At 41.2% G+C, this 19,430-nt stretch overlaps 2 protein-coding genes across 7 annotated transcripts in view; one reads left to right on the forward strand and one right to left on the reverse strand.

The window, feature by feature from the left end:
* The window catches only part of Cdc50 (cell cycle control protein 50A), a 150,575-nt gene that overhangs the window by 68,145 nt on the left and 63,000 nt on the right, over positions 1-19,430 (reverse strand). For 4 of the 6 annotated variants that reach the window (XR_012965963.1, XR_012965962.1, XM_076178085.1 and 1 more), the window contains exons 1-2: positions 10,061-10,562; positions 2,190-2,335 (exon numbers count right to left, since the gene is read on the reverse strand). Coding sequence is in view for 4 of the 6 variants with exons in the window: in XM_076178085.1 (XP_076034200.1) it covers positions 2,190-2,335; positions 10,061-10,547 (633 nt within the window). In the remaining 2 variants the exon portion in view is untranslated. Of the gene's footprint in view, positions 1-2,189; positions 2,336-10,060; positions 10,563-19,430 lie in introns of those variants that run through there. The other 2 variants (XM_076178088.1, XM_076178087.1) reach the window with 1 other exon arrangement.
* Positions 10,431-19,430, forward strand: part of LOC143021293 (uncharacterized) — a 55,088-nt gene continuing 46,088 nt past the window's right edge. Inside the window, exon 1 of the mRNA XM_076178700.1 lies at positions 10,431-10,526. The gene's annotated coding sequence lies outside the window, so the exon portion shown is untranslated. The remainder of the gene's footprint in view (positions 10,527-19,430) is intronic.

Here is a 19,430-nt window from a genome sequence, read left to right on the forward strand (position 1 = left end):
CCATTATCATCACTCCATCTGTACCTTTTACCTTTTCTTCTCTACTTGATTCGCCTCCTCTTCCTCTCTTAATTTCTTTCCAAAACATCTTTTTATTACTTTCAAAATTTTCTGTCATACTCCTACCCCATTTCACATCTGCTCTCCTCTTTGCCTCCTTTACCTTTTGCTTTACTTCTCTTTTCTTTTCTTTGTACCTCTCATATGACTCCCCTGTCCTCTTTTGTAACCAATCTGTGAATGCTCACTTCTTCTCTTCTACAACCTTCTTTGTTTCCTCATCCCACCATTCACTACCCTTTCTTCTATTTCCCCCTGTCCTTCTTGTTCCACACACCATCCTTGCACACTTTAAGACTCCTTCCTTGAACCATCCCCATTCCTCCTCCACACCCATCTCTGCTCTATCCTTTACTCCCTCCCACTCCTCCTTCAGCTTCTTTTCGTACTCCTTCTCCTTTTCCTTTTCATTCAAGGAGTTCACTCTAAGAACCTCCCTACCTTTTGTCCCTTTCCTCCTTCTCCATCTATACTTCACTCTCAGCTTACCTTCCACCAAAAAATGATCTGATATTCCCCCACCCTCTCCCCTTAGCACATGTACATCCTTAACTCTTCCTATCATAATCCTATTTACCACTACATAATCCATTAGCGCTCTATCTACCACCCTTCCCTCCACCACCCTCTCCCATGTGTACTTATGCTTGACTTTCTTCCGAAACACTGTATTTGCTATCATCAACTCTCTTTCTAGACACATTTCCACCATCAACTCTCCACTATGATTCTTTCCTGGAACTCCACACTTCCCAACCACTCCATCGATTGGACCATTTCCCACCCTAGCATTAAGGTCTCCCCATTTCTTCCTAAACCCTCTATGCACTCATTTAAATATATCCAAAAGGCCTCCCTTTCTTCCATGCTCTTCTCACTGCCAGGCCCATATGCACTTACAAAGACCCACATCTCCTTTCCCAGTTTCACCTTCATCCACATTATCCTTGAGGAAACCTCCTTCCACTCCACTACCTGTTTACCTATCTCCTCACTTACTAGAATAGCCACCCCTTCCCTCCCTCGCCCTCTCTTCACTCCTGATAACCTCCCACTTACACTCCCAAACTTACACTCACCCTTCCCTTTCAACTTAGTTTCACTCAAAGCCAACACATCCATCTTTCTTCTCACAAACATACTACCTATCTCTTCCCTTTTACTCTCATCTGTACCACATCCACGCACATTAAAAGACCCAAACCTTAGGGTGCTGGCCTGAGGCCCTCCAGCACCCCTTATGCCTTTCCTTTTCTTTTTAGGAATCTGCCCCTTGGGGCTACAGGGAGAAGGATGCCTAGTCCCTCTCCCCGTCCCTTTCTTCTCGCCTCTTACGATCCAAGTGGGAGACTTGGTGGCAGTATTCTTTTCCCCCACCACAGGGAATTCCCCCATCACAGAAAGAGAATACTCAGAGAAATGGTACAGGACAGCAACAAGGGGTTGGGGGACAGCATAACGGAGGGACAGTCGTAGTATAAAAGTGTCATCATTTCTCTATGAACAGAATTTCTTCTATCATAGACAAAATGATGTGTGGCTCTGGTCCGTAGGGGCGCCCCATATAGACCCTAAAGTATCGACTGCATGCTACTTTGCCACAATAACAAGCAGCCAATACCCCAATACTATACATGTACTTTAATCTACTGGAACCTCACTAGTCACTCCAGTATTCCTAGTCCACCTTTTGTCAGTCATTCAACATGAAATCCATCAAATTTAGGTGTCCTTTCATTTCTTTTGAAGAATTAAGTTGCACCTTTTATTTTGCAATAATCTTCTCATTCTCTTTATCAACCAGTCATTCTCCTAGTATTTCTCACTAGCACAATCAAAGCCACTCTGTCTCAACATTCAGCAACTCCAGGATATACTCCCCCATCTCCCTCTATAAAACACAAGTAATGTTGTAATATATGAACTAATACCCCCCAAAATCTCTTAACCATGCATTTCCTAATTTACAAAATATAAAAAAAATATATTTATATAAAAAATCCTAAGTATACTATAAGTACTATTGCAGTAGCTAGTGTCAGTTACATAATCAACCTGTAGTACTCCTGCTTTTCAAGTCCTAGCCAGTGCTTTGCAATAAGACTAACAACAATAACAATGAAACTTACACTTTCTGAGAAAAACAGAAGAGCTATGCCAAGTGGTATGAAAAGAAGCCCAATGAGGAAGAAGGCTGGTAATACTGTGTCTGCCGTCAAGATGGGCTGCCATGCTGCCAGGCGCTGCTGCTTAAATTTCTGCTTGAACTTGGAATCTGAAAAGAAAGTTCTTCATTGTTAAAAAATCTATATCTAGTCTTAGATAAAAATGCCTCGACCCCAAATTTTAAACTTTTCATTACAAAGTTGACTTGAAAATACTGGAGAACTTCCCTACACAAGGTCACACCAAATCAATGAAACATTAAATATTACACCACACAAATGGTAATTCACTCTTAAGTAAACATTATACATAAATACCAATATTGGCATAAAGCCTTCATACATGCATGGCATCTCTGATGATTTGATTTATGTGGCAGCTCAGTATTGCATAGTATATAAAAGTCCCACTTAATTCCTTCCATGATGGAGCAGTCTTCCAACACCAATTATGAAAGTACATACATACATACATATACCAAGGCTTTTTCCCCTTTCAAGGGAGGTAGCCAAAAAGGGAAAGGCATAAAAACACTCCCACCCATTTCATCCCTAAATACACTCCACACCCCTCCCACCCTCCCTCTCATCTGAGCACCTCCTGGATGATGGGTCATCCCTGCACCTTGCCCACCGCCCTGGGTCAGAAGCAGTGTCGCAAGACACAGCACATCCACAGCAAGGCCGCTTCATTTAATCGGCGACCCCCCCTCTCCGTCCCCCCTTGCATATAAGGAGAGGACGGGGAGAAATCCCTTCGGGCTGCGTCAAAAATTACTCACACATACTACCCCACCCCCCACCCCCCCGCCCATTCCTCCTCATGCAATCACAACAACATCCATATACAACCATTCTCCACTCACCTCTGTCTTCCGTCCTCTCCCTTCCTTCCTCAACAGACATTCCCCTCTTCCCCAAAGCCCCTTTCACCCCATCCATCCACCTCATCCTAGGACGTCCCCTCATGTTCACTCCCTCCACATCTGCCTTCCATACCTCTTTTACTAGTCTTTCTTCACTCATTCTTTCCATGTGTCCAAACCATCCTAATATTCTTTCATCAACCCTATCTCCCAAATCCTTTTTCACCCCTGTTCTCCTCCTCACCTCCTCATTTCTCACTCTATCTAGCCTAGTAACCCCCACCATACTTCTCAGACACCTCATCTCAAACACATTCAAACTCCTTCTCTCTTCTTCTCTTATGTTCCATGTTTCTGCCCCATACAGTGCTGTTGGCACAATCACTCCTTCATACAGTCTCCTCTTCGCATCCATTCCTAAATGTCTATTCCTCATTACACTCTTTAATCCACCAAGGCATTTACTCGCTTCTCTCAATCTACATTCTACCTCCACCTTCACTCTACCTTTTCCTGCTACGCTTGCACCCAAGTATATAAAACTATCCACTTCCTCCAGTCGCTCTCCCTTAATGTTCACTTCCAGTCTACTGCCACTTTCACCCCTTGTACATCTCATCACCTTACTTTTACCCACATTTATCTTTAGCTTTCTTCTATCACATACTCTCCCAAACTCTGCCACCAGCTTCCTCAATCCCTCCTCCGATCCTGCCACAAGCGCAGTGTCGTCCGCAAACAACAGCTGGCTCACCTCCCACTTTTCTCCATTTTCTTTAACCATCTCCAATCCCTGACCCACTACCCTAGCATTCACCTCTAGCACCACCCCATCCATGTATAAGTTGAACAGCCAGGGCGACATAACGCATCCTTGACGAAGTCCCACCTTTACTTCAAACCACTCACTCTCTCCATTTCTAAGTAGTTAAACAAAATATAGTAATGATCTGAACTAGAATGTGATTTCATATTATTTCTTAAATTCCTAGGTATAATTGGTAAGAAACTCATGCTAGGAAGCCCCCACAACCAAAGCCATTACTTTTGTTCTATTTATTCAGAATGCCGAGGCAAATTGCAGTTATTGTTAGCCTTCAGAAATGATTCTGGGTCGTGTTGTGGAAAGCATAACTTAAACAAGTGTACCATAGCAACATATTGTATATATTTGTGCATATTTACCTAGGTGTATTTACCTAGCTGTATTTTATGGGGGATATCTCAAATATTTCTTATAGCAAGTTCTTGTAATCTTTCAGCTCAAAGCACATTCATCATTCCACCAGGGGACTACTGGGCATCGAGATTTACCAGCTCTCCTAGGAATGGATGAAAAAGCACCACAAAATATGATGCCTACCATATAATCATATGCATCACAGTTACTAGAAAAATCACTAGTCTTATAATTAATCTCTGTGGATCTCTTAAATAATCCCCAATCAGCCTCTCCTGTCTTCCATTTAGGTAAGCGAGAGGAGGGGATGTTCCTTAAATATCTAATATGGATAGGTCAGTGGTCACTACCATGTAGACCTTCATCTATTGACCAACTGTAATCTAATCTTAAGGATAATGAACAAATAGTTAGTTCAATAGCAGAACTTGAATTGTGAAAGACATCAAACCTAGTTTTGGAACAGTCATTCATCAAAATGACATCATTATTATCAATAAATTCTTCAATCATATTACCCCAGGGGTCACACCTTGATTCACCCCATAGAGGATGCTTGGCATTAAAATCACCCATTAAAATAAAAGGCTGAGGAAGCTGGTCGACCAAAGATTGTAGGTAATTTAACTCAAACTGATGGGAGTAGTTAAATATGTCTAGAAGTCGATCTTCCAGTTCAGGCTCTACAAAGAACATAAAGTGATCCACTTAGTGGTAAAAAATTGTACTGCACAAGCCTGCAACACGTAGGTGGACAATTCTGTGGTTTACAGACTTGTTAACAATGATACCAGCACCTCCATGAGCACGGCCCCAAATCATAGGGGATCTATAAAAATTATAATTAAGTCCAACATTAGGGGATAAAGTCCATTGACTCCAGAAGCATTTGGCATAGTCTCTTGGAGACAAATAGCAAACACATCATGTTCTTTGAAGAGAATCCGAACCTTTTCTTTTTTGGTTCTCCTGGCCTGAGAAGAGAAGGTTGGGAGAGAGAGGGTTTACAAGATGGGTTCTTATCTAATTTCCTTGTTCTCAAAGCTGGCATCCTTCTCTCTGACAATGGTCCTACAGATGTTGATATAGAGTCTGAATTACTAGTTCCTTTCTTGGATTGCATATCACAATATGGGGAAGAAGTTGGAGATGAGGGTGGATTGTGGAGTCTTTTACTGCACACAGCTTCAGACTCCATAGCTTTGCTTCTGTGCACCTCAACCGAATGAGGCACACCAGTCAGCGATCCCTTTACTGGGGAGCCTGCCAAGTTTGGGAGAGAGATTGTCTGAGAGGAGGCTTTACTGAAGGAACCCTGTGAGGTTCCAGCTATGGAGACCTTAGGTGCCCCTCCAGATGGGGCAGGAGACATTCCATCAACAGGGGATGAGAGAACCTCTGCAGAGGAGGATTGAGGAGTACTAGAAATTCCAGGTTGTGGAGGAGAAAAAGAACGATTAGATCTAGTGGTGACTCTTTCACGCTGAGGCTTGGGTTCAGCATTGACAGAAGAATTTGTATTAGCATTTGTTTTTCTATTGGGTTTTAGAGTTGGCTGATCTTCATTGCTTCTGTGCACCTCAACTGAGTGAGGTACACTAGTCAGCAATCCCTATACTGGGGAGTCCCCAAAGTCTGGAAGAAAGATTGCCTGAGAGGGTGCTTTATTGAAAGAGGTCTGTGAGGTTTCAGCAATGGAAACCTTAGGTTCCCCTCCAGATGGGGCAGGAGACACCCCCTCAACAGGGGGTTAGGAAACCTCCGCAGAGGGGGGTTGAGATGTACTGGAAATTCCAAGTTGAGATTTAATAGTGACACTTTTACGCTGAGGCTTGGGTTCAGTGTTAACAGATTTCATATTGGCATTTTTATTTCTATTGGCTTCTACAATTGGCTGATCTTCATTACTATTTGTTTTAACAACATCACTCTAGCTTTTAGAACTAGTTAGTGGTCTTTTAGCATGACCTACACTTATATGTTTTGCATGGGCTTTTAGTAATGCTTCCTGCTCCTTCTTATAAATACACAGTTCTTATCCTTGGCATTATGCTCTCCTTTACAATTTATACAAACACTTGGGCAGGAACAATCCCCATGCTCAGGCTGAGCACATATCAAACACAGTTTGTCTTTTGTACATCAGCGGGAAGGATGGCCAAAACCATAGCAGTTAAAGCACTGAGGGGGACGAGGCTTAAACTACTTCATATAAACAATCTCTTTTTCTATCTCTACATAATGAGGTAGATCTTCACCAGAAAAACTTAGGATAACCATAGAAGAACGAGGGATTTTAAAAACCTTCCAAACATTAGTTGGACATATTTCTAAAATTTCATCCTCCTCAAAGTCACAGAGATCTCTTAAAAATTACCCCTTTGGCATAACTAAAGGTATGGTGGGGTTTAATTTCCTTAATGTCTGATTTCTGACTCAAACGTACCATGGCAGCTTGCTCATAAGACTTTACATAAATTAAGAAGGAATTTCTTCCAAATTGTGATACCAGTGAGTTATTCAAATTATCAGAGCCAAGATGACTCTTCAAGAATCTTCTAAACTCGAACAAGTTAGCACGCTCCTTTGCAAAAGTGATAATAAGCCACTTAGGTGGATTGGGAGGCCTCTGCACACTTTCCTTCCTATCCTCTACTGAGTTTTCTGGATAAAAGACATCCAGGTTAGATGGCACTCTAGCAACAAGTTGGGCCAAAGATTCATTTCCTTTGGAATTATTATAATCCAAGCAGGCAGCAGCTGCATCCTGATTAGAAAGAAATGAAATCCAAACTAGCCAAGCCTTAAAGTTGTCAGTCAGTTTAACCCTGATCTCTTTAATTGATCCAAACTTACAGAACTCTTCATGTAAGTCAACATAACTCTTATCAAGAGAGACATATTTTAAATATAAAATTCTATGACAATTAGGAGCAATACTTGAGCTATTTATAGGCTTCAGAGTATCTAAAGATGATTTTGTCACTCCAGAAGCCATTCCAATTGTAGGTTTCTGGACAACAGAATTATCTGTCAATGAAGTCACAGTATCATTACCGAAATCCTTTTTCAAGCCAGAGTCAACAACTGGGAGTTTTACTTTTGCTGAGCCAACATCATCAACGTTAGAATCAGCAGTATTAGGAGAGGGATCGGGAGGTTTAGGAGGAGGATCAGGTAGTGGTGGAAATTTAGAATATACAGTCTGAACAGCTGCCATGATTGTGTATATTTATAGGGCCACACCATATATCAAGAAAGACAGAGGAATACATAGAAGATACTGCAGTTGCCTGATGCCTCAAGCAATAAAAGAAAAGTATCTGCAGTCAGGAAGTTCCAAAAACAACTATTTACACATGCAGGACCTCAGAGGTGAGTTAGAGACTTTGTCAACCCGTAAATTTGTCCTCTTTAGTTTTGTCCCATTAAGAATGGGGCCAGCATAGTCACTCTGCATGTGCACTGGATAGAAAGGAAGTTGGCAGCCCAGTACCTACCTTGCAAACATGCATACCCCAGTCAGTGAGCTTTTGGCCCTCGCAGGGAGTAGTGACCTTGCGGTATACATCCCCACTTGACTGGGTTCAGACATGTAGCTTGGGAGGCACCAAGATACCAGAACCTTCCTTAATAAGTATTAGAGAAAGATGGTGAGAAAAGGAGAGCAGGGTAGCAAATATGAAGGATAGGGATAGGGGAATTCACAAAGGAAAAGGGTGGGGGATCCCCTATCTATTCACTACCCCAAGAACCTCATCCTAAAACAACTGTCATAGGGTGAGGGTGGCAAATCCTATGAGCATTCTGGTCCATAGTCAAAAACAAGCCAGGGTCGTCAAAGTCCATTGGCTCAGATTTTGTCTGGCAGCTTAGGGCTGACCTCTCCAGTATGGTTGCACCTGGCTGGCACAGCTCAGCCCATCCTTGCCACACACAAGCCCCCCACTACTTCAAAGTACTGGGCCCTGGGGGGTGGGGTGAAGAGGAGACAGAGAGAGAGACAGAGAGAGAGAGAGAGAGAGAGAGAGAGAGAGAGAGAGACAGGAAGAGAGAGGAGGGAGACAGGAAGAGAGAGGAGGGAGACAGGAAGAGAGAGGAGGGAGACAGGAAGAGAGAGGAGGGAGACAGGAAGAGAAAGGAGACAGAATGGAAGAGAGAGGAGATAGAGAGAGAGAGAGAGAGAGAGAGAGAGAGAGAGAGAGAGAGAGAGAGAGAGAGAGGAAGAGAGAGGAGGGAGACAGGAAGAGAGAGGAGGGAGACAGGAAGAGAAAGGAGACAGAATGGAAGAGAGAGGAGATAGAGAGAGAGAGAGAGAGAGAGAGAGAGAGAGAGAGAGAGAGAGAGAGAGAGAGAGAGAGAGAGAGAGAGAGAGAGAGGAAGAGAGAGGAGGGAGACAGGAAGAGAGAGGAGGGAGACAGGAAGAGAGAGGAGGGAGACAGGAAGAGAAAGGAGGGAGACAGGAAGAGAAAGGAGACAGAATGGAAGAGAGAGGAGATAGAGAGAGAGGAGATAGAGAGAGAGGAGATAGAGAGAGAGGAGAGAGAGAGAGAGAGAGAGAGAGAGAGAGAGAGAGAGAGAGAGAGAGAGAGAGAGAGAGAGAGAGAGAGAGAGAGGAAGAGAGAGAGGAAGAGAGAGAGACAGGAAGAGAGAGGAGGGAGACAGGAAGAGAGAGGAGGGAGACAGGAAGAGAGAGGAGGGAGACAGGAAGAGAGAGGAGGGAGACAGGAAGGGAGAGGAGACAAAGAGGAAGGGAGAGGAGACAAAGAGGAAGAGAGAGGAGACAGAGAGAGATAAAGAGACAGAGGAAAGAGAGAGACGGAGGAGAAAGAAAGGAGAAAGAGTTATGACAGAGACAGACTAGAGACAGTGAGAGCCAGAGGTGAGAGAGACTGACATAGGAGAGAGAGAGGATGGTCAGGAGAGAGACGGACAGACGGAGGAAAGAGAGGGAAAGAGAGAGAGAGAAGGAGAGAGTTTTGTGGGTGGGAGAGAGGCATCTCTGGGAAGACATTGAGGCTAATCCATGTCCAAAAACTCAAAGTATTGGACATGTGAATAAAGTACAAAGACACTATCAATGATCTAACTAATGGGAATTGAATAAATTACAAAAGGAAAAGAAGAAAATTATCAGAGAGTAATGGTCAGAGACAACCTGGTCCCCCGAGATTGTGAGCGAGAGATGCACGCTCTTGAACCGTGGCTTTGCACTCCAGAGATGGTGAAAAGAGCCACAGAGTCCCTCATCCGTCCGAGATTGGAGTATGCATCGGTGGTGTGGTCCCAACACAAACTAATCATTTTGTTGCCTCGATTTTCGATTACTAATATCCTGGAGCTCCATAGTGGTTGGCAACGGTCCTCAACCTTCCCAAATATCTCTGGCAGGAAGCTTTGGACTGGACTGGACACAGTCCAACCTTGTACTATTGACGACCTAAATGTAAGGTTTGGTCGATGGATAAAAAGAGACGGAACCCTACCAGTGTAACTCTTTTCCTGTAAATTGTCATTAGGTAAATTCAGACACTGACGGACATACACACACGTGTATATATACATATATAATTCGCGCATTTCGTACACACAAATTAACATCATCTGAAGGCAATTTTTTTGTTATTCACTAATTCGTTCTTACTATTCAATATATATATATATATATATATATATATATATATATATATATATATATATATATATATATATATATATATATATATATATATATATTTCATGCCAATTCAAACCATTCCCTGCAGAATATTTCTTCTGGGCAGCCTTACCTTCCTTTCTACGTTTTTCAGCTGCAGCTTTCCTTTCGTTGCTGATGACTCTTGACTTGAGATCGTGAATTTGTGACTCGAGAGAGACCACTTTTCTCTCCAAGAACCTGATGTCAATACCTTCAGAACTCGTACTCCGCGCCATAGCCACTTTCTCAGCAATTAATCCCCTCAAATACACCGAAATACACGAGGCAAACCCAACACAAGTTACTTCTAAACACTTCCCCTCTGAGGTCCAATGCAAACAATCAAGGATCAAGGCAAGTTTGGATGACGTCGCGCATCTGGCAGCCCCTTCTTCGGCCCCTCTGATGATTGGAGGATTAGGTGCAGTGGGCGTGGTCAACGGACTCCCTGGGGAAGCAATTGGGCTTAGGAACTCTTCCCTGGCCCGATAATAAAGTCTGCAGTGCCTCTCTGGGAAGTATATCGCCAGTGCCGGGGGATGACCTAGCACCGACAGGTGAGTACATTGCGTTGTCATTCGAAATGAAGTAAAAGTGTGTCAGAGTGAAAATTCACGCACGTTCAAATGCACTTTCAATTACATTGTGGTCTTGTCCTGACATTCAATTGCAATGAAGGTTAAAAGCGCAGTTGGCCTTCTGTGAACTTTTATTGTCTAGTCTCAATCCTCTACGAGGAGGAGTCATTGTGTGTGTATAATATATATATATATATATATATATATATATATATATATATATTGATAAAGTAGTAGCCTCTGTCTGTCTGTTTCTTTGTTTATTTGTTTGTACACGAACTCCTCCTAGGGTTTTAGAGATAGACCGCATTAACCATATATATTCTGATACCCTATCACTCCAGGTACTTGGATAACTATATTTAATTAAAAAAAATATTTTGGTTAGGGTTAAGGATCAAGGGTAGGAGGTTTATGGTCAGGGAACACGCCACTACTGTAGTACTCCCTTAAGTTGCGTAGTATTTTTTGTGACTTAAGAATTAACATGATTAAACAAACCACTGTGTGTGTCCATATCATTTATATTGGTGAAATTAATATTGCCACAAACCATGATAACTTTTGTAAGAAGAAAGCATATTAATGTAAAATTATTGTATAATTTTACCAAATGTTGAAATATTGGTTATTTTCATTTAATTTTAGTGCGGGCGGAAATAGTTTATTCACAAACTCTTACGTTTTTGCAGATAAACCCCTATAACCATATATATTCTGAAGATAAACTAGATACATTTCTTCACCTATTAGCTGTAGACATTTATTGTCAATCCACACACACATACATGCACATAGACAGGCACGCAAAAGAATGTGTACATATATTTGTGTTTGTGTATGCATGTATTTTCAAACTAGGGTTTCCCAACCTTCGGGAGGGGGAGGGGCGCACACCTGGGAGATGGAGTGTTCAAAGCTATATTTAATTTAAAAAATATTTTGGTTAGGGTTAAAGGTTAAAGTTAGGTGGTTTATGGTGTGGGAACACGCCACTACTGTAGTCCCCCCTTAGGTCGCGTATTATTTTTGTAACATAAGAATTAATATGATTAAACAAACCATTGTATGTGTTCATAAATACTATTTATCTTTGTGAAATTAATGTTGCCACAAAACATGATAGCTTTTGCAAGAAAAAACCATGCAAATGTAAAATGATTGTATAATTTTACCAAATGGTTATTTTCGTTTAATTTTAGTGCGGGCGAAAAATGACTCTTCTCAAACCGACGCTCCCACTAACCGGGCACCAACAATCTACCCTCTTTCGAAGTCCGAGAGATCACACATTACACCGGTCGCTTGTTGTAACCGTCGCAGACCAAAGCGTGTAAGAGAATGAAATGTAACCTACGTGACCTGCTACGTAAACTGCGCAATACATACGCGGCGCATTATTTACCCTGAAGCAGTGTTGCCAACATGCATCAAGATGTACTATTTTGCGTGTTCATATTTTGTTCAACCCCTGTATATATATATATATATATATATATATATATATATATATATATATATATACATATATATATATATTACTGTTGAATGCTAAAGCAAATGTGGCATAGATGATTTCTAGAGAACATTTCTCTAACTTTCTAAGTATCATTCTCTCTTCATGGTTCAAACTCTGGAGGAAAGTACGAAAGTCGTCAGATTGGTTTTCCATTTTATACCGACAGCTGTTTCAACCATTTCACATGGTCGTCTTCAGGGTAAAGACGACCATGTGAAATGGTTGAAACAGCTGTCGGTATAAAATGGAAAACCAATCTGACGACTTTCGTACTTTCCTCCAGAGTTTGAACCATGAAGAGAGAATGATACTTAGAAAGTTAGAGAAATGTTCTCTAAAAATCATTGATGCCACTTGTGCTTTAGCATTCAACAGTAATTGTTTAAGAGAAAGACTTTGCCCAAAAGGTGTATATATATATATATATATATATATATATATATATATATATACATATATATATACAAATATACACATATATATATAAAAATATATATATAATATATATACATATATATATACATATATATATACACATATACACATATATATATACATATATATATACATATAATATATATAAATATACATATACATATATATATATATACATATATATTACATATATATATATATACATATATATATGCATATATATATACATATATATACATATATATACATATATACATATATATACATATATATATATACATATATACATATACATATATACATATATATACATATATATATGCATATATATATACATATATACATATATACATATATTATATACTGTATATACATATATATACATATATATATATATATATATATATATACACATTGTACACATATATATACACAGGTGTGTGTGTGTGTGTGCTTATAGTCTCAATGAGAAATCTACTAGATTATTACTAAACTCCAAACTCTTTAGGTGTATCAAGGTTTGTATCCAAAGCTATATACCATAAAATGTGTCAATTTCACTTAAGCGGGGGCAAACACCGAAATGAACGGGGCCTAACTTGTTCGAGACCCCGTCCGGGCCAATTGCCACCCCACGGCTCGACGCTCAATGCAATCATACGAATGCATCATCCATACCGCGCGACTCTGTAGGGTGCATTGCCATCAACGCCTGCGCCTGAGGTAGTACACGTGGACGAATGAAAAGAATAATGATAATATATCAATCAAATAAGATATAAATAAATAAATACTGCTATCAATAGGAAGTGCGCGTCAAAAACCTGTCTAAGCGGTGACTTAAAAATCAACTGCCTGGGGACGGGACGGAAAGGGAAGGGACGGGGAGTACAACGACCTGGTCCATCTTGGTCAATTAACATGGTCAGCACAACTTGGCCAAGAGCAACTGACCCATTCATTAACTCCTAAACGACCAGAAGGGTGGGGGTAGGCTGCTCAGCTCATTAAAACTGTGTAACGATAGCCAAAATAAGTATGGATGTTCATCGCTATTATCGACGGGTGGACACGGGGAACGGGGTTGGAATGAAACTCTAATAACGGTCATAAACTGCATGTATGGCCTTGGACTGCCAAGGGCACGTTACAGACGCCTGCAGCCATCAGGGATCGGCCCGTGACCATTACTCACGAGGCGGAATATACATACATACAGACATAAAGGTCCATGCAGATGAGATAGAGGGAGGGGAAGATAGATAGATAGAGACGAAGTCGTTTCTCACTACTACTCGACTAATCTGAAACTTCAAAATCTAACTCTGTATATCGCTAGACGATCTTATTCATCACCTCTGTGAATGACACTAGCGATTTGAACCGCGGCGGTTCACTTACGATGAAAGTCCACCGAAACGTTCACACACAACCGCGTATTTTTCCTTGATTATACAGAACCACCGCGCGGTTTCCCCGCGGTTCAAACCGCTAGTGACAAGGCCTCAGTCCAGGGTTACCTCATCGGCTGAACAAAACCGTCAGGTGTCAACGGTCGTTCCCAGAGACAACTTTATGATGATGACATTGATGGAAGGAATTATGATGATGATCACACACACCCCTCCCTCCATAGTTCTGGATCCACCATTTGGCGTCAGCCAGAGCACAATCACTCAAATATGGTGCCGAAGCGAAGGGAGTCTCCACCAACCGAGAGAGAAGGGTGGCGGTGACCTTTACGTTGATGATCCGAGGGGGACCCCGGCCCCCCAATCAACCGACAGACACCCCTGGACAGACTGCGTTGTAGGGGCCCGATTGAGTTAGTGGGCTGAGGAAGCCAGGCAGGCGGACCCGACCAGGAGAGGGAAAGGAAGGGAAAGAGGCCATTCCTATGCCGCATAATCGGAAGAGGAGAACGAGGAGGAAGTTGGGGAGAGAAAAAGAAGAGGTGGTGGTGGTAGTGGTGGTGGTGGTGGTGGAGGAAGAGAAAGGAGAAGGAATCGGTGGTGGTGGTGAAGGAAAACGTAGTGGAGGAGGGAGGTAGGAGAAGAGGAAGGAGAGGGATGAGGCGATAAGTACGAGCCTTGATAGTGCGGGCCATGTGTGCAGGTAACTGCGGGCAGGCGAGCGTGCAAGCACGGGTGTGAATGTGATACGAATACAGGGCCTCTCCACTCTATGTACACATCCCTTCTAGTCCGTGTGTGTGTGTGTGTGTGTGTGTGTGTGTGTGTGTGTGTGTGTGTGTGTGTGTGTGTGTGTGTGTGTGCGTGTGTGTGTGTGTGCTCGCGCGCGCGCTTGAGCACGTTGACATGCCATGTGTGTCACAATAAAAATGTGATTAATAGGTTCGGGAGTAACGCCGACTTATATATCTTTTCTCGGTACTGTCAAATTATTTAATTCCGTCGATACAATAAATATAAAAATAAATTAATACAAAATAAAGAGAATAACTTAATCACCAACTAAACTGATATGCGCTGTGGAACTTCCGGCACGGTCCTGACGATTTTACAGCATTCATCTTAGGGCGACCGCCGGCTCAAACCTTACTGACACGATTCAGGCTAAACCCGAGACATTTCATTCGTCACTGGGGAACTGTGATGGTTTGGCTGGCAACAATGGCCTACGTTCAAACACTCGTGGGTTTAGTCTTCCTGGAAGGGCAAGTTTCAATGCTTACCTCTGTCGTCAGGCGATTTTATTCAACTGGGGGGGGGACGCCTAGGACCGTAATAGGATAAAGGGGCCCATTTGCCCTTACATCTCTACAATGCTTCCCCATGCTCACCCTTGGCAAGGCATCAGGGTTGAACGGAACATTTTCCCAGACGCAGGCGTCAAACCAACAGAGCACAATACTGGTCACCCCCAAATAAATAAATATATATAAATATATATATATATATATATATATATATATATATATATATATATATATATATATATATATATATATATATATATATATATATATAGTAACAGGAACGGATGCGAAAAGAAGACACCGAACAAGCACACATCTTCCTGGCTTCCTAACCACGAGGAGTTATCCTGTGCGCGAGACGTCAGGCTTAGGCTTTGTTCGCACTACAAGCGGAGCGGTTAGGTGTTCACACTACAAGCGGAGAGGAGCGGGGCGGAGCAAAGCGTCTAAGCGACTTGCCCAAGAATCAGTCGCGATGGAGGATTTCGTGAGTGCGTTCATATTCCTCGACAGAAAAAGACAGAAACGGCAACACTGGGTTCATCCCATCATCATCAGAAGAGATCGGTATGAAGACTACCACCATCTCTTCCATGAACTGCGGAGATGAATCGCGATTCCACGCGTATTTACCGGTGAAACAGGCAAGTTTCGATATTTTGCACTCCATAATAGAAAGAAAAAATTCTAAAAGGTAAGAAAGGTTTTTATTAAAAAATATATATATATATTTCTCTGGTGTTTCATATTTTCTTTCAGTCTGAATTACAAATAAAATATTTTGGTGTTGATCTCAACAAAACAATTAAACCAACCACTTAACCGAAAAAGAATTAATCGAGATAGTCTTAAACCTCTAAATGGGAATAGGATTAATTTATCTTAGAACAATATCATCAAACTACGTAGACAAAAAGTAATCTTAGTTCATTCCAAATCAAAACAAAATCAAACGAATCAAAACAAAAACGAAAACAAAAAGAGAATATAAACCAAAACTAACCAAAATGAATCGAAATAGAACTAAATAGATTAAAGTAAAATACAACTAAACCTTTGGTTCTAAATAAACTTCTAGAGACTTCTATATTACCAAATGGTCTTCCAATTGGGGTTTGACTCGTCTCCCGTTTCGCTGTATGTTCGCGAACCCAAACTACACGAGTGTATAAAAGTCGTACCATAAAACCTGAAGGCCTGGCGTTTGGTTGACTGGCGATTGTTCTGGAACGACTATCGCTTGTTTGCTTACAACTTTTATTGAACCAGAACCAGTTACTCTCCTTAGGGTGAATGATTATTAATTAAAGATGAAAAGTAATGGTCATCTTGGTAGTCGAGTAAAAACTAAGGTATCTTCGTCTGGAGATGAAGGGTGGTTCGAATCCCGCTTAAAGGTCAACGCGTAACTGCAGTAAGACTCGTTTCACACGACACGACATCGTGGTGTCAATAACCATGGGTGTCTATGGACGCTTTTACACGTGGTAGTGGACGTGACGTGTGAAAGCGTCCATAGAGACCCAATTTTCAAAGGTAAGGGTGATGCTGGAAATTGTAACAATTATAGAGGGATTTCCCTAATACCCCACATCACAAAGCTATACGAGAGAATAATTGAGAGAAGAGTAAGAGACCCAGTAGAACCTTCATTAGGAGAAGAGCAGCATGGTTATAGAAGTAATAGATCAGTAACGGACTTAACTTTTGGACTAAGGATGGTAATAGAGAAGGCATGGGAGTATAACCAAAGCCTATACATCGCTTTCATTGATTTACAGAAAGCTTTTGATTCAATCCCTCGCGAAAAGGTATGGAGATGTATAGAGGAGAGGTATGGTATCAAGGGACATCTAAAGAAAGCTATAAAAAGTTTGTATTACCCCTGTGGATGCAGTGTTAGAACATCAAAGGGGGCAGAAAAGTGGTTCCCTGTAGAAACAGGGGTTAAACAAGGAAGTGTGTTATCCCCTCTGCTTTTTATAGATATGGAAACTGTAATAGAGGATTTTTAAAGAAGGTAAAGAAGAAAACTATAAGAACAGAATAATGGCTTATGCAGATGATATAGCTGAATGGAGCACAGATAGGGAAGAGATCGAAGAAGACATAAAAAAGGTGGAATGAGTGCTTTATAAGGAAAGGCATGAAAATGAATGTAGAAAAGACAGAGATACTGACCGTTAGCAGAAGAGAGGAACACGAGTTTAGCATCACCATAGGAAATAAGATGGAAAAAAATACAAACATCTTCAAATATCTTGGGAGTGTAGTCACTAAGGAGGGTGGAAATAAGAGAGATATTTCAGAAAGAATAAATAAATTTAGTGCAAATGTTAGAGCTCTCTGGTCAATAATAAAAGAAAAACATGTACCTTTAGAAGTGAAAAGGATTATTTTCAATACTGTCTTGTCTCCTACCCTAACATACGGCTCAGAAAGTTGGGTAATGACAAAAGTAAACATAAGCAGGATTCAGGCAGCGGAAATGAGACCATTAAGAGCCATAGTTGGAAAGACGAGGAGATATAAATTAAAAAATGAAGACATAAGGAAAAGCATTGGCGTCTGTTCCATGCTAAGCAAAATAGATGCTGCCCAGTTAAGATGGTTAGGACATTTAGAAAGAATGGATGGAGAAAGAATTGCAAGGGAATGCTGGGAGTGGATGCCGGATGGAAGAAGGCCAAGAGGAAGACCGAGAAAGAGATGGAAAGAAAATGTTGAAGAAGCCCTTAGCAGACATGACTTGCCCAACATCGAAACTCTGAGGGAGGAAGGGGCCTTCCATGATAGAGCCAGATGGAGGAACATGCTGGGACCACTGACAGGCATAACGCCTACTACTGGGAGCTGAAGTAAGAAGTAAGAAGTAAGTGGACGTGACGTGTGAAAGCGTCCATAGACACCCACGGTTATTGGAAAGCATTGGTAGATACCTTCTTGGCCATGGGTAGAGTGGTGGAGAACCGCTAGCGGCCAAGCGTCAAAAAATATACCAGCATTTCTTGAGCGTACCGCTCCGCTTGTAGTGTGAACATCTGAGCGTCTGTACATTTAAAACTACGTAACAATTAATGCCGCTCCTCTCTACTCCGCTTGTAGTGTGAACGCACCCTTACACCTATGATGTCCCTGTTGCGAAACCTTTAATTGGCTGCTGATTTTTTTTTTTTTTTTTTTTTTAAGACATTCATCTCACGGGAATGGACTGTACGGAGGACCCAAGGGTACTCTTTCGTAACAGATTGTTGCCATATGCTAGGGAAAAGTTACTCTTTAACGGTAAATATATCACACTCACTCGTATATTACTAGGTCACGTAATCAGTAGTTTTTTTTCCGTATTATAAATATATTTCAATTATGGAGTTTTCATATTATTCCATTTGCCAGATCATTACACTACGGATTAAATAAATAAATAGATAAACAAATAGAAATAAATAAGAAAATAATATTTCAAACTCTTCTGGCAGCTCCAAGCGAGTAATGAATAAATAAAACCTATTACAAACATTTGAAGTTATGAACTTTAGTCATACAATATATATATATATATATATATTGATGGGTCAATATTATTAATGTTCATATTTTCAAAGGCTAGTAAACATTTCATCAATTAAGTTTAGTAAGAGATTTCTACCATTCCAAAGGTATAAATGTCGAAAAGTGTTCTCAATCAAAACAAAGTGCCTTGTGAGTTAAAAACATGAAAGAGATAACATTTGGTATGCATTTAATAAACAGGACTGACTGAAACATAAGCTTATTATACATATGCAACAAGGAATGTTAGAAAAGGCGCTTTGCATTCAGTATTATTCTTGTCGTACATGAGACAGACCTGGCTGTCACAACATACGATATAACAAGACCCCGTAGGCCTAATCAAGGTAAAACGAATACTACAAGGTACGTTAGCGGGGGGGGGGGGAGAGAAAACCTCTCCACAGCGCAGGTAGATGATGACGTCAACGTAAATATCGAGACCAGGGTTCCGCGGGTCGAGAGCTGTCAGTCACTCACACACCAGTGTGTGGAGCGAAGCTCCATCTTCTGATTAAAGGGGTAGCTAAGGCAGACAAATAACATATAAAAATGCCAACAGTTTGTATAGTGCAGAAGTGCAATGCCGTTAGACTGAAAGGTGATAAAAATATACATTTCTTTTCACTACCCAAAGATAAAGAACTTAGAAAGAAAT

The sequence above is a fragment of the Oratosquilla oratoria genome, chromosome 41, assembly GCF_046742065.1.
Source record: "Oratosquilla oratoria isolate Oo_2021 chromosome 41, ASM4674206v1, whole genome shotgun sequence".
NCBI lineage: Eukaryota > Metazoa > Arthropoda > Malacostraca > Stomatopoda > Squillidae > Oratosquilla > Oratosquilla oratoria.